At 47.3% G+C, this 14,148-nt stretch overlaps 1 protein-coding gene and 1 pseudogene across 50 annotated transcripts in view; both read left to right on the top strand.

The window, feature by feature from the left end:
* Window positions 1-14,148, top strand: part of LOC107966502 (protein CASP) — a 73,321-nt gene that overhangs the window by 33,487 nt on the left and 25,686 nt on the right. For 4 of the 50 annotated variants that reach the window (XM_063814326.1, XM_063814328.1, XM_054655673.2 and 1 more), the window contains one exon: window positions 3,885-3,955. The exons of the other annotated variants lie outside the window; for them this stretch is intronic. In XM_063814326.1, the coding sequence (XP_063670396.1) occupies window positions 3,885-3,955 (71 nt within the window). The remainder of the gene's footprint in view (window positions 1-3,884; window positions 3,956-14,148) is intronic. 50 annotated transcript variants of the gene reach the window in all.
* LOC741159 (UPF0587 protein C1orf123 pseudogene) lies at window positions 1,223-2,272 on the top strand (annotated as a pseudogene).

The raw sequence follows: 14,148 nt of genomic DNA, 5'->3' as shown, positions 1-14,148 counted from the left end.
AGAGATGCCAACAATCTGTCGCTGGCTCTCCCAGCCTTGTCTTGAAGAGGGATTCAGAGTGTAACAGTTGCAGCGGCAGCACAGGGCGTCCCATGTTGGTGTGAGATGAGGGGTCTGGGGCCAGGGCCAGCGATGAGGGTGTCTGCACCAAGCCACTTGTACAACGTGATGTGGGGCCTTCATGCCTGATTCTCGGGAGAGTCTGTGACATACTAGATATCCATCTAATGAACGCTTTTTTGTTTAGTTGGAGCTGGTTCTTGCTGCTTTGAACCAGAAACCGGGAAAGCATGGCACAACAAAGCTAAGGGGCTTGTGGGTGGCATTATTGAGGGTCTACTGCTCTGGAGAAGGGAGGATTTCATTTGTTTACATCTGTTTTGTGCAGCTATACTCTAGAAGGGCTGGTGACCAGGTCACTGTGGGATCTAGAACTCTTGGCGGAGGTGGTTGAAGGCTCTGGGGGAGGGAGGGATGTGCTGGCTGGACTGTTCTAGGGAAACCAGCCATGGTTTAGGCCCCAAGGGCCTCTCTTGGAAGGCTGAGGTGGGAGGATCTCTTGAGGCCAGGAGTTCGAGACCAGCCTGGGCAACAACATAGCAAGACCTCATCTCTACAAAAAAAATTTGAAAAGTAGCCGTACATGTTGGCTTGTGCCTATAGTCAAAGCTACTTGAGAGGCTGAGGCAGGAGGATTGCCTGAGGCCAGGAGGTCGAGACCAGCCTGGGCAACATAGTAAGACCTCATCTCTATAAAAAAAATTTTACATTAGCTGTACGTGTTGGCTTGTGCCTACAGTCAGAGGTATTTGAGAGGTTGAGGCAGGAGGATTGCTTGAGGCCAGGAGTTCAAGACTAGCCTAGGCAACATAGTGAGACACCATCTGTACAAAAAAATACAAAGTTAGTGGGGTGCATGGTGGTGTATGCCATGGTCCCAGCTACTCCAGAAGCTGAGGTGGAAGGATCACTTGCACCCAGAAGGTCAAGGCTACAGTTAGCCATGATCCTACCACTGCACTCCAGCAGGGTCCACAGAGCAAGACCATGTCTCTCTCTAAAAAAAAAAAAGAGAGAAAAAGAAAAAAAAGAGGCCGGGCATGGTGACTCAAGCCTGTAATCCCAGCACTTTGGGAGGCCGAGGCAGGTGGATCACCTGAAGTCAGGAGTTCAAGACTAGCCTGACCAACATGGTGAAATCCCATCTCTAAAAAAATACAAAAATTGCTTTTACGACGCGCCGGAAAGCAACGGCAACGGCCGCAGCCAGCACCGGGCGGAGAGGGCTACCATGGGGAAAATCGCGCTGCAACTCAAAGCCACGCTGGAGAACATCACCAACCTCCGGCCCGTGGGCGAGGACTTCCGGTGGTACCTGAAGATGAAATGTGGCAACTGTGGTGAGATTTCGGACAAGTGGCAGTACATCCGGCTGATGGACAGTGTGGCACTGAAGGGGGGCCGTGGCAGTGCTTCCATGGTCCAGAAGTGCAAGCTGTGTGCAAGAGAAAATTCCATCGAGATTTTAAGCAGCACCATCAAGGCTTACAATGCTGAAGACAATGAGAACTTCAAGACAATAGTGGAGTTTGAGTGCCGGGGCCTTGAACCAGTTGATTTCCAGCCGCAGGCTGGGTTTGCTGCTGAAGGTGTGGAGTCAGGGACAGCCTTCAGTGACATTAATCTGCAGGAGAAGGACTGGACTGACTATGATGAAAAGGCCCAGGAGTCTGTGGGAATCTATGAGGTCACCCACCAGTTTGTGAAGTGCTGATCCCTCTTCCTTCCCAGTTGCCCTTAAGAGCTGAGAAAGGACAAAGTACTCTAAGCAGCAGAGCCCACAGAGGCTGGTTCCTTTGACCCTTGTCTCCTGGTGGCTATACGAAACCTTCCCAATCTGCATGCTGGACTTTATTACAGCTTCCCAAGCCCATCAATAAAGCCCCTGTTCATGCTGCACTGGTGCATGAAGGTGAAGTAAGGAGGCAGCTACTCCCTCCACAAATAAGAATTCGTGCAGCAGCAGTTCACTCCTTAGGAAAATGAAGAGTATTTTTAAGGAGATGGTATCTCCCCAGTCAAGGGCAAGTTTACAGAGATGAAACCGCGATCCCACCATCACTCAGTGAGCCAGAAGCCAATGGTGACGTACTGTTACCTGAACTTACTGAACTTGCTGTTAGAAAGATCTTTGTGAGGATTAGGAATTAGATTAAAAGAAATTAAGAACCATCTTCAAGCAAAAATTAAACTTTATTTCTGCTTAAACAATAAATACACCTGAGTTCGTTTTCCAAACCTTTCCTCCTGATTAAATGCCCTTAAAACTGGAAAAAAAAAAAAAAAAAAATACAAAAATTTGCTGAGCATGATGGCAGGTGCCTGTAATCCCAGCTACTTGGGAGGCTGAGATGGGAGAATTGGTTGAACCTGGGAGGCAGAGGTTGCAGTGAGTCGAGATGGCACCATTGTACTCCAGCCTGGGTAACAAGAGCAAGACTCCATCTCAAAAAAAGAAAAAGGATTACAAAACTGATAACGAGTAGGCTACTAGGACCGGGGGAGCTGACTTTCTCCTGAATGTTGGTGGCCCTGTACTCGGAAACAGCCACCACCTCGGGAAACGTGGCAAATCCAATGGACTTTCTGCATGCCCCTGTCTTCTGGCCTGGAGATTCCTTTTCTAGGAATTTATTCTCAGCTGCATTTGCTCCCATGCAAAATGTGTGAGCCATGCAGTTGTCAGGTAAAAGCAAATGTTGGCAACAATTGGCCTGTCCACTAACAGGGAACCCAGACCTGTTGAAGAGAGATGGTATGTCTGCCCAGTGACAGAGAGAATAGGCATGCTTGCTTGCTTGCTCTTTTTTTTTTTTTTTTGAGACAGGGTCTTGCTCTGTTGCCCAGGCTGGACTGCAGTGGCGTGATCTTGGCTCACTGCAACCTCTGCCGCCCCCCAGATTCAAGCAATTCTCCTGCCTCAGCCTCCTGAGTAGCTGGGACTACAGGCGTGTGCCACCACGGCCAGCTAATTTTTGTATTCTTAGTAGAGATGGGGCTTCAGCATGTTGACCAGGTTGCTCTCAAACTCCTGACCTCAGGTGATCTGCCCGCCTCAAGTCTCTCAAAATTCTTTTTCTTTCTTTTAAAAGACACATTTTCAGCCAGGCACAGTGGCTCACACCTGTAATCCCAGCATTTTAGGAGGCTGAGGTGGGTGGATTATGTGAGGTCAGGAGTTTGAGACCAGCCTGGCTGATATGTGAAACCCTGTCTCTACCAAAAATACAAAAACTAGCCGGGTGTGGTGGTGGGTGCCTCTAATCCCAGCTACTCAGGAGGCTGAGGCAGGAGAATCACTTGAACCGGGGAGGCAGAGGTTGCAGTGAGCTAAGATCGCACCACTGCACTCCAGCCTGGATGACAGAGTGAGACTCCATCTCAAACAATATATAAATAAATAAATATAAAAATAGAAGACACATTCTCCCTCAGTTGCCCAGGCTGGAGTGCAATGGTGCAATCATAGCCCACTGCAGCCCCAAACTCCTGGGCTCAAGCAATCCTCTTGCCTTGGCCTTCCCAAATGTTGGGATTACAGGCCTGAGCACCTGGCCAGATGTTTTCCTATGTATAAATATGTATGACTCTCCAAGTTAAAATAAATGAAACTGTAAGTGTAAACTGTAAGCTACTATTTGTGTATAAAAGAAAAAAAAAAAAAATATATATATATATATATATATATATGCTGATGCATTATAAGCAGAGACTGCTGCCAGAACAACTCACAAGGAACTAAGAACACTAGATGCCTGTGGGAGGGAATCTGTGTGGCTGGGTGAGACTTGTAAGACTTACTTTTCTTTTTTTTTTTGAGACAGAGTTTCACTCTTGTCGCCCAGGCTGGAGTACAATGGCGCGATCTCGGCTCGCTACAACCTCCACCTCCCAGGTTCAAGCGATTCTCCTGCCTCAGCCTCCCTAGTAGCTGGGATCACAGGTGCCCACTACCACGTCCAGCTAATTTTTTGTATTTTTAGTAGAGACAGGGTTTCACTATGTTGGCCAGGCTGGTCTCGAACTCCTGACCTCAGGTGATCCACCCGCCTCAGCTTCCCAAAGTGCTGGGATTATGGGCATGAGCTACCACACCCAGCTAGAGACTTACTTTTCATTGTAATAATTGCAAACTCTCAGTATCTTTTGAATTTGATCAAATGTGCATGTACCATACAAATAACAAAATAGGAAAACAATATAACAGAAACTAGAATCTGTGCTAGACAGCCCCCCACACACAATATCTCCTGTGTACTTTGTTTTTTGAGACAGAGTCTCAATCCTTTACCCAGGCTGGAGTACAGTGGCTGGATCTCAGCTCACTGCAACCTCCCACTCCCAGGTTCAAGCGATTATCCTGCCTCAGCCTCCCGAGTAGCTGGGATTACAAGCACCCACCACCATGCCCGGCTAATTTTTGTATTTTTAGTTGAGATGGGGTTTCGCCGTGTTGGCCAGGTGACCTCAGGTGATCCGCCCACCTCGGCCTCCCAAAGTGCTGGGATTATAAGCGTGAGCCAGCACATCACAATATCTCCTGTGTACTTTGGGCAGGTGTTTCTGCTCTCATGACCTCTTTGCAGTCGATGAAACTGAACCAGCTCACAAGCTCAGGAAGCTGCCCAGGGTCACCCAGCAAGGGAGTGAGTGGTGAAGCTGGGTCCCGACCCAACTCTGCAGTCATGCTTGCGACAATGCCCTCAGGGGAGCCAGCTCCCCAGGGCCAGTCACTGCTGTGCAGGGCCCCAAGACTGAGCCATGAAGATGGATAATTCTAGAAACTCCGCTCTGGACAGAATCTGTGAGAAGGTTCTCACCCCAGTGGAAAGACCTGCCATCAGGGAGTACTTGGGAGGCCAACCCTGGCAAACCTGGCCCCGCCCCGGTGCCACCTGTGTGACCTCCTGACCCTCCAACAGGAAATCTTCCCACTGTGAACCTCATCGAGGTCCACTGTGGAGGGACGCAGGAGGAGTAAATGAGGTGACAATTGAGAAAGCCGCTCCTCCCAAGCAGGTGCACAAAAAATCAAAACAAAAACAGGTCTCTCAGACCCAAAACCTCTGAGCTTTGAATTAAAATAAAACACATTTACTCCACGTATTTTTTAACAAAAAGAAAACGTCACATCAGGAAACTCTGATTTTGTGGTAGCTGACATAGTGTTTTCTTGTACGTGAATAGAATCCTGACATGTAGTGCACATTGATGTATAGCTTTAACTGACCCTGGGTTTTGCAGACCAGGGTTTGTTTGATACACTCCATTCTAGGCCAAATCAGGACAAAAAAAAAAAAAAGAAAAGAAAAAAAAAAGAAAAGATCCGAATCTAGGTACTTTATAATCTGCTTTTTAACCTCTAACTGCAGAGCACGCTGATCAGACCTCATATCTTGGAGGTTTAGGAGACAAGTTAGAACTGTAGCATGTACCTGTTAATTTTGTTTAATTTATGGTGTCTCAATCTGTCTGTGCGTCTGCACGTGTGCAGGCATTGAAAGAAAGGAGAGAGTAGTCCAGGCGAGCACAGCAGGCAGTTCCAGGGCCAGACAGGCCCATCCCCAAGTAGATAGCAGTCTACGGATCTCTCTCTGGTACAGAAGGCACCTCACCTCATACCACTCTCCTGGACACCTGATGAACTGAGCCCTCCCAGGGGAAGACACTCCCCAGGCCTGGGCAGGGCTTACATGCGCACTCTCTCTCTTCTTTCCCTTTTTCTTCCCACCGCAAGCACTGATGACCCTGTTGAACTCATGGGAAACTTCCTTTCTCTGCAGGAGAGAGAACGTGGCATTCTAGGCTCCCCACTCCCATCCCTGTAGAAATGGCCCAAACTCACACCAAAACGTGGATGCTCTTCAACTTCCAAACCTACCATTTGCCCTTCTTTCATTTTGCCTCTTAGTTCTTTTTATGCACAGTTTTAGGGCAGTCTAAGTACAAACTGAAAGTCTAACTTGTCTCTGATTCCTCCCTTGTCTATGTGTATATGCGTGAGAATAGAGGCGGGTGAGAGTGTGCGTGTGTGCAATTTTATACGTCTGTGTATTTTCTTAAGTACCTGTGCACACGTAGAGTGCATTACTGCCACCTTTTTCAATAAGCTGTTTTATCAGTTACGGCTTCTACAAGTTTGCTAATTTAGACTTCTTTATTGCCATATCTTTAACAATAGATGATTTCGGCATATATATATATATATATTTTTTTTTTTTGCTTATTTATAGGTGCTGTATTTTATTATCTGATTGTTAGGAAGGGATGAAAGGGGCAAATATTCTTTAGAGGGATAGACTGCCAGCAGTATTGGGTATAATTTACAAGATGTAGTTGTCATACTGTATATTACTGATTGAAAACTTTTTGACCGTATTGTGTATCATTGAAACCTTTGTCTTAGGTCAGCGTCTTTGGATGACATTTTAATGGTGCATTCATTATTTCTTAAGTTTAATTAATATTACTTTTTTTTTATTTGGGGGGTGGGAGGGAGTTATAATTTTAAAGGTATGCTCTGGCTGTTCCACCTCCATGTGCTTGTTAATTAACTTGTAGGACTTTGACTGTAAGATGTGAAACCACGTTTCTTGCATGATGTTTTAGAGATTATTTCATTTACAGTCTATTAACCTGCAGCTGCAGCACTTAGTTCACGTTTTCACAAATTTTGAGAGTCACTACACTAAAGACAATGCCTTTTCATGAATAAGAAGTTTTCAGAAGGCTCTAGGGGGCTGGGAGGCAGGCTGTTCGTTTGTCTTTTGTTGGGGGTATCATTTCTGAACTTGAAATCCAGTTCAGGGAGAAGAGAATTCAAAATTAGAGGAGCTTAAGGGGACACGGGTCAACATCTAGCTCGATTCAGGTGCATTGAGAAGAGTGAATTCCCATCGGTGACCCTTAGGACAGTGAGTGGCAGAGCCCTGACGACTGTGGTGTCCTCTCCACAAAACCCTCAAGGGACTTTTGTCATCATGTGTGATGAATCTTTAAATATCGTCTAATTTTCATAAGAATGAAAAGAAGTTAACAGGAAATAGTAGGCTAGGGTTTAGTTTTAAAGGCATGACTGTTATTTACAAAGGTGTTAAATCTGAGGAAATTGACAAATACAGATTTGTCCATTCTAGTGGCCAAACAGTAACAGTCTAAAATGCAGTCATTTTGACCCTCCCAAGCAATTTAGTCATATGTGTTGTTTTCTCTTTTCTGTTTTTACTTCTTAGATTTTTAACTAGGTTACTGTTGGTTCCCATTCTGTCTTTTTTGCCAGACTTACATCTGGTGCCAGATACAATCAGTTGGTTAAATTTTGCTTGCAGTTCTGTGTATTTTTTTCCTCTATTATTTATTTTTTTTTAAAAAATAGAGATCCTAACCTTAGATCTTTGATGTGAAGCTAGCACTGTCTGTAATACTTCTAAGAGCTGCCACTAAAATAATACAGTAATCCGTGGCCAGGGGAGCACCCCCTCCTGGTTGGGCCCTTCAGTTGGAGTCTAAGGGTTAATCTCTCATCTTGCTAAGCAGTATTCAAGTGCCTTGAACAGTGTCCCCTCGGCATGGCTCCCCTTCAGCAGGCTGGCATTCCAAGCAGTGGCCCCCGCAGGCAGTCGACCCCCTTCCTCTTCACGCTCTATGAGTTTAAAAAGCTGATTTGTACCTCTCCCCTGGGGGAAACGGTTCCATATAAAACACTAACACTTAATTACAAGCTCCATTATGCCATTTTAAATGGCTTCTTTTTGTTAATTGGAGGCATTGTTCATAACTTAAGGCTTTTGCCATTAACTTAGCTGGCTAAGCAGAGGCTCCGCGTAAAATCAGTGTTTGCATTTAGCCTCTTGACCCGGAGTTCCGGCCCAAGCTCCCTTGTGATAGCCGAGATGGCAGGTGTGTGAGTTCTGTCCTAGACCTGTGCCCAACTCACTTCCACCCCAGAGGCGTCTTCTGTCCTCCTCCCCAACCCCCGAGCTCCCTGGTAACCTCCTCTTGAACTTCGGTATCAGTGAAGACATCTGTGGTTTCCGCTCACCAGATCTCTCTTTAGAAAGGGTTATCAGAGCCATGGAGCTTAGCTCAACTGGATTCTTCTAGACGATCTTAGGAGGCATCTTGGCATGAGGCAGCTTCTAAGCGTCTCCTGGGACAGGATCGGGGTGACAGCCCAGGGATGCATGCGTGGGAGAACTCTCTGAGAAATGCCAGGATCGTGGCTCACAGGGGCCCACCATCAAAACCTGCTACTTTGTGCAAGTAATTGAGGCAAAAGATACAAGTCGACAGCCTCCCTGGGGTAGATCCCTTGTACCTCCAAAGTACAAATACCTCCCTGCTCAGTTTCCTTCCTGTCGCCATCTTTGTTTTCTTCCCATTGAAAAACCATCCTGTCTGATGTGGATGTTCAGGTCTGCTGGTTGGCGGTCCGGGCCCAGAGTGCAGCAGAGCTCTGGGTTAAATATTCCTTTCTGGCCACCGCCCAAGCCCAGGTGGCCAGCTCTCATACCCCATCTCCCTCCTTGGCCAGGGCCAGCATCAGGCGTGCAGCTCATGACCAGTTTACACAGGCTGCAAAGAGATCGCTGTGGGCCTCGGCTGACTACTTTAAGATTATGCCACAGCCAGGCCCTAAAAAGAGAGGGGAACAGGAGTCCCCAGGTGAGCTCTCTCATGGGCAGGTGCCTTCCCGACTAAGGTTGGACTGGATGACTTTGTTCCTCCTGCATGCATGTCCTTTGATGCAAGGGTGATCAATGAACTCTGTTGACATTCTATGCAATGTTTTTCATTCCTCTGATTTTAGCAAAGCAAATCTTACTGAAAAATAACAGAGCCAGGGGAACAGACGCATGTCCTTCTGGGAGTCACACAAAAGCAGAGAGATTTTGAACTGAGGGGTGACAGCCTTTGCCTTAAATGCAGTATGACAGGCGCTTCTTGGCAGACCAGTAAAAACAAAAGCCCGTAGACCTTACTCATCCCAAGGCCGACAAGCCAGCTGTACAGGGCGAGATGTAGCAACACGGGGCATGAGCGGTGGGCGTGCTGGGCTATTTGCTGTGGTACTTTAGGCCGGAGGTTTGGCTCCTGTGCTGCCAGTGGGGGGCCCTGTCCCTCCCCAGATGTCCTCCCTCTTCTTCACACTCCTCATTGTCCCTTCTACCTCACTAACCTGTGTTCTCCATCTGATGTCACCCAGAACCACACCCCACAGAACTGCGAGGCACGTGGGCTGGAGAGAGCAGAAAAGCTGCCAGCGCAGCAGACACGAACATCCCTCTGCCTGGTGGGCCGGCTTTGTGTGTCTCTCCTTTTGTGAGCGCAACACGGACAAACAGCTGTGCTCTGCAAGGCGCACGGATGTTTCCCTTCCACCTGTTCCCAAAGCTCCAGCAGCTGTTTGTTTTGCAGGCAGGGCATGGTCTCGGGCCTCTGAGGGTCTTGTCTTTGGTCTGCCTTCCTTTCTGTCCAGTCCTGCTCAGCTGTTAAGATCCATCATGGCCATTATCCTTGTCCCGGACTGCCCCAAAATGGCCACATGAGGACACTTCCTAAGATTCCCAGCTGGCTTTGGGGAACGCTGTAGCTCTTGGGTGTCTCTTGTCTCTGGCATGGTTTTAGCATCACTGCGAACACTCCTTTGCAAATATCAAACATCTCAAAGACGGAAAAGGATAGGTGGCTTCCTCCAGCCTACACGCCCCGTCCACAGTTGCATCACCCTCTTATCCCAAAAGAATATGCCAGTTCCCATCCACACCAAAGAAAATCAGCTCCTGGAGCTGCTGTTTGGAGGTGGGTCTGTCCACTGTGGGGGCCAAAGTGTTCCCCGGCTGGAGACAGTTTGCAAGTAAGAACCTAAGGATGGGGACAGCATCCTGTGCTTGGGCATTGACCAGCCAAAGCTCACATTTAGAAATCCCTCAGTGCTTCTGTGGTTTCACCTGGGCATCGATGACATTAGGGAAGCCTTTGTGACCACAAGGGCAGGGCTTGTGCCCTGAGTGCCAAGGTGGTGACCTGAGGCCAGTGTGATGTGGTTGGATCTCAGCGTGTACTGAATGCCAGTCTGGCCGGCACACTCGAACGCTAAGAGAATGGTCCAATTTGATGATCTTATTTCTATTTCGATCAGGTTTTGACTTTTTGTAGATGAAAACTACCAGGGAAAAGGGGAAGCAGGTACCCAATAAAGTTTAGAAAGATCCAGTCTGTGAAACCCTTAGAGATGGGCTGAAAGTTAAGTCCACAACCCTTGGGCTTAATCAGGATGGAAGAGGAGGGGGTGTGGGGGGCAGAGCGTAAAACAAGCCCCAGCCCTACTCCCGGCCCCCCAGCCCAGTCTTCCCAATCCCAGAAGCCCCAGCGGCCTGTGCTTCTCACCACCCTGGTCGGGGAATGGAAGGAAATGCAATTTCTGCCTGTCTGCCTGACTTCCAAAAACTGCCTCCTCCTGCCCAGGCCTCTCCCACCACCACCTTCCCTCCAAAGATAACCGTGTCCATGCCATCCGTGGCATCATCTCGAGTTTTCATTTTTGGATGAAGTGACATTTAGCTTTAACAAGACATTTCCAAAGCGCCTAGTCTCCTCCAAAATGCTAACTTTAAAAGTTGGGCATTGTAGGCGAAAAATCCCGAAAAAAAAAAAGACAAAAAAAAAAAAAAAGGCCGGCGAGAGAAAGACATTTGGCTATGCATAAATGTGCACTTCCCCCATGCCCCCGTTCTTAAACTCTTAAGATGCCTTTGAGTTGCTTTTCATGAATCCTTTTAGTTTACCCAATAATGTTAAGAAAGCATTAGTCTGCATTACTGTAATTTCTGTAGTGTTTACGCTTTAATTTCTACCACAAAATATGCTATATGCTATGTATCAAGCTTTCTGTAATCAGAAAGAAAAGGTGCCTTATATCCCAATGTCACGGCTACATCCCTATGGAAATTAATCAGAAGCACAGTGTGTACGGAAGCATTGGGACTTCTGCTGGTGAAACAAGAGACCATTCAGCAAGACACATTGAAGTGGCACGGAGCTGCTTTTGTTTTATAATTCTTTTTTCCCCCCTTTTCCTTCTTCTTTTTTATTATTATTTTTTTTGTAGTTTGCTTTAAACAGAAAGCACTTAAATAGATGACTATGTGTAAAAGCTCTGTGCAATTGAAATCATTTTTCTTCATTTTAAAAAAAATAACGTATTGCACACCAAATGAACTCAAAGTAAGCTTTAGGCCAGGACGATTCAGGTTATGAATGAGTTTGTTCACTGTAGTTCCATTTGTTCATGAACCGAAGGGAAAACAGGCCTCCCCAACTCCCTCCAGTCTCCCAGCCTGCCTCTTGGTGACCACTGTGCTGGGCATGCAGGGCCCGCAGGCTCTGGCTGGAGCCGCTGGCCTGACGAGGCAGGATAGGGAGTGTCCGTGATTCAGAAGCTGAGACCCTTCCCCAGTGTCTGACGCCACAGCCATCCCTTCCAGCACTTAATCTTGTCTTGTTGAAATGGACTGACTGCTACTGACCTGCCGGCGTGCGTGAGGGTGATTATAAAAGGATGTTTCCTTGAGAAAAAATATATACATATTTCTATCCTCTTCTATTTATTATTAGGTTAATCATTTAAGTACTTATCAGGAGTGTATTGTTATTTTGTGTTTTGTTGTCATAAATGCTTTTTGCTGTCACTCTAGTGGTTACTATCCTCTGCCTTCCTCTCCTCCCCTACTCCCCCAGAGAACCAAGGCGTCTGGGGGATTGACTGGGGGGCAGAGGGGGTTTCCCCAGCAAAATCAAACACCTGTCTCCAGAGTAGCCACTCAAAAACTGGTGGTCTCTATGTGTCTAACTTTTTAAATGAGAGTGTTTATGAACAAAAAAATTTACCAACGTGTGAGGGAGTTGCTGAGTTGAAGAATGCTCACTTGAGGAGCTTCAGAGGAATCTTAGCAAAGCCAAGTTCAGTTCCCCAAAGCCTCCTAGAGCCTCTGGTAAGACTTCTGGGTTCATGAAGTTTCGGCGAGCCGTGGTCAGAGAGGGCGCGGTGGCCTGGCCAAGACTTTACCTCCAAGCGAGAGAGTGATTTCTTGCAAGGCCCGCACGGGTTGATATGTTTTGGTTGGTTTTTTGTTGTTGTTGTTGTTTTTCTTGCATACAAAGTTGTTCAAAACCATCTTTCAAAGCAACAGTGTTTTGTAGTACCAGGCTGTGGCTTGAGGGCTCACCTAGGAGATCATAGGTAGAGGGCCCCTTTCCCCTATAGGTGGTTCAATGTGGAGGAAGGTTGGGTGTGGAGATTGCTTGCTGTGGCCCCAAGCTCAGCCAGCAGGACACCCAGTTGTTGCCAATCGGGTGTGAAGGTGAGGCGCCCTGCCTCGATCCCATGGACCCAGCAGAAGGAAACTTACCCCAGGCCAAGGCAAGGGCCCTGCTCACCCCAAGGTAGGCTGGGAAGAGCATCTCTTTCCATATCATCATCTCCCCTTCTCCAAGATTGCCGGGGGCCCTGATTTTGTTCTCTCTTTGAAAGAAACCCTCCACCAAAACAATGGTCCCCATCTCCCCAGAAGCCTTTTTTTTTTTTTTTTCATTTTTCTCTAATTAGTCTATGCATTTCTCTCTCTCAAACCATCTTCTGCCTCTTCCCTTGAGAAAACAGGCATCTCACGTACCCCCATCTGAGACCTCTTGGAAAAAAAAAATCCCGTGTATTCTGGAGATGTGAGAATTCACCCAAAATTCTTAAAACGTTGGAGAATAGCTTGTTATAAAATAAAAGTGGGGGTAAAAAGAAGGTGGTTTTCCCCACATCCCTTTGCATTGAATAAGAGACCTAGTTCTTTGCATTTGTGCAATAACTCTTTGCTGCTTGCCTTGAGAGCGGGTAGCACCACGCTCCTGTCCAGACTACTAACAGCACAAGACACACTCACAGGGTGGCGGAATCTTCCAGAAAACTCTTTATAAGCTCAGCTCCCCCCACCCCACCCCCACTCCAGCGTTTTGTCACGTCTTACATTTTAGCAGTATTTTATATTTTCTGTAACGCACCAAGTCTTAGATCTTTCTAGAGCTTGTTTGTTCATCCTCACAATCACAGATTTTTTTCTCCAATCCTCACAGAGACCCAATTGACCAAAAAAGAAAAAAGGAAAAAAAAAAAAAGGCGTCTTTTTTTTTTTTTTTTTTGTACAAATCGCTTTGAGATGCCTCTGGTGTGTTGCTGTGTGACATCTCTCTGGTAACATTTTCTTGCTATTTGTTTTTCTACATTAAGAGTCAAAGTTGACCTAAATGGCATGGGGGTGGGGGAGGCACCCATCGGCCCCTTGGTGTTGTCCCTCTGTCTTTGGTTAGCCATACGATGTTTGTTCTCAGCACTGTACAACGGTCCCTATATAATACGGAGAAGCAATATCACTGTATGAGACTCACACCATGTATTATTATTCACTAGCACCCTAGGTGTGATAATTGAAGTAAATATCTTTTATACAAACACAAGAATGTGAGGGTTGTTTTTATTTAAAGTGCTCTGGCCTGAGGACGAGCAGCAAACACTGTCATTCGGGGTCCAAAGGGCACCTCAAGAATTGCCGTTCCCGAGGTCGTCCTCTTTGCACCTGTCCGCAGGTCCTCGGGCGTGTGGCTTCCGGGCACACAGAAAACCATGTGGTTCTAGGATACATGGGGATCTCGGGCACTGCTCTGTCAATCTGCATCTGGTTGACAGGAAGGGCTTCACCAGGGCCTGCGTTCCTACTTGCTGTTGTCACCAGCACTGTTTGCCTACCCTTGAACCAAGCCCTTGCCCTCCCTGGCGTCCGCTTCCTTGTCTGTAAAATGGAGACACCATCGCCTGTCATATAGGCTTGCTGTGGGGAACCAGGAATGGTGGCCAGTGCTGGTGCGGCACTGGGCTGGTGGTGGCAGCCCCAATCGATGGCACTCGGGCGACCAGGACTACGGCCAGTCTCCTCTGCCGTGTGGCCTGCAGCTGGTCAGTGGCGTGGCCTCAACCTTCTGTGTGGGGGTCTCACTGTGCCCCTGACTCCTGATGTAACAGAAAGACAAGTGAAAGGCACC

Source organism: Pan troglodytes, chromosome 6, assembly GCF_028858775.2.
Source record: "Pan troglodytes isolate AG18354 chromosome 6, NHGRI_mPanTro3-v2.0_pri, whole genome shotgun sequence".
Classification (NCBI taxonomy): Eukaryota; Metazoa; Chordata; class Mammalia; order Primates; family Hominidae; genus Pan; species Pan troglodytes.
Note: the sequence above shows the minus strand (reverse complement) of the source record. Positions and strands in the feature narration are given on the sequence as shown.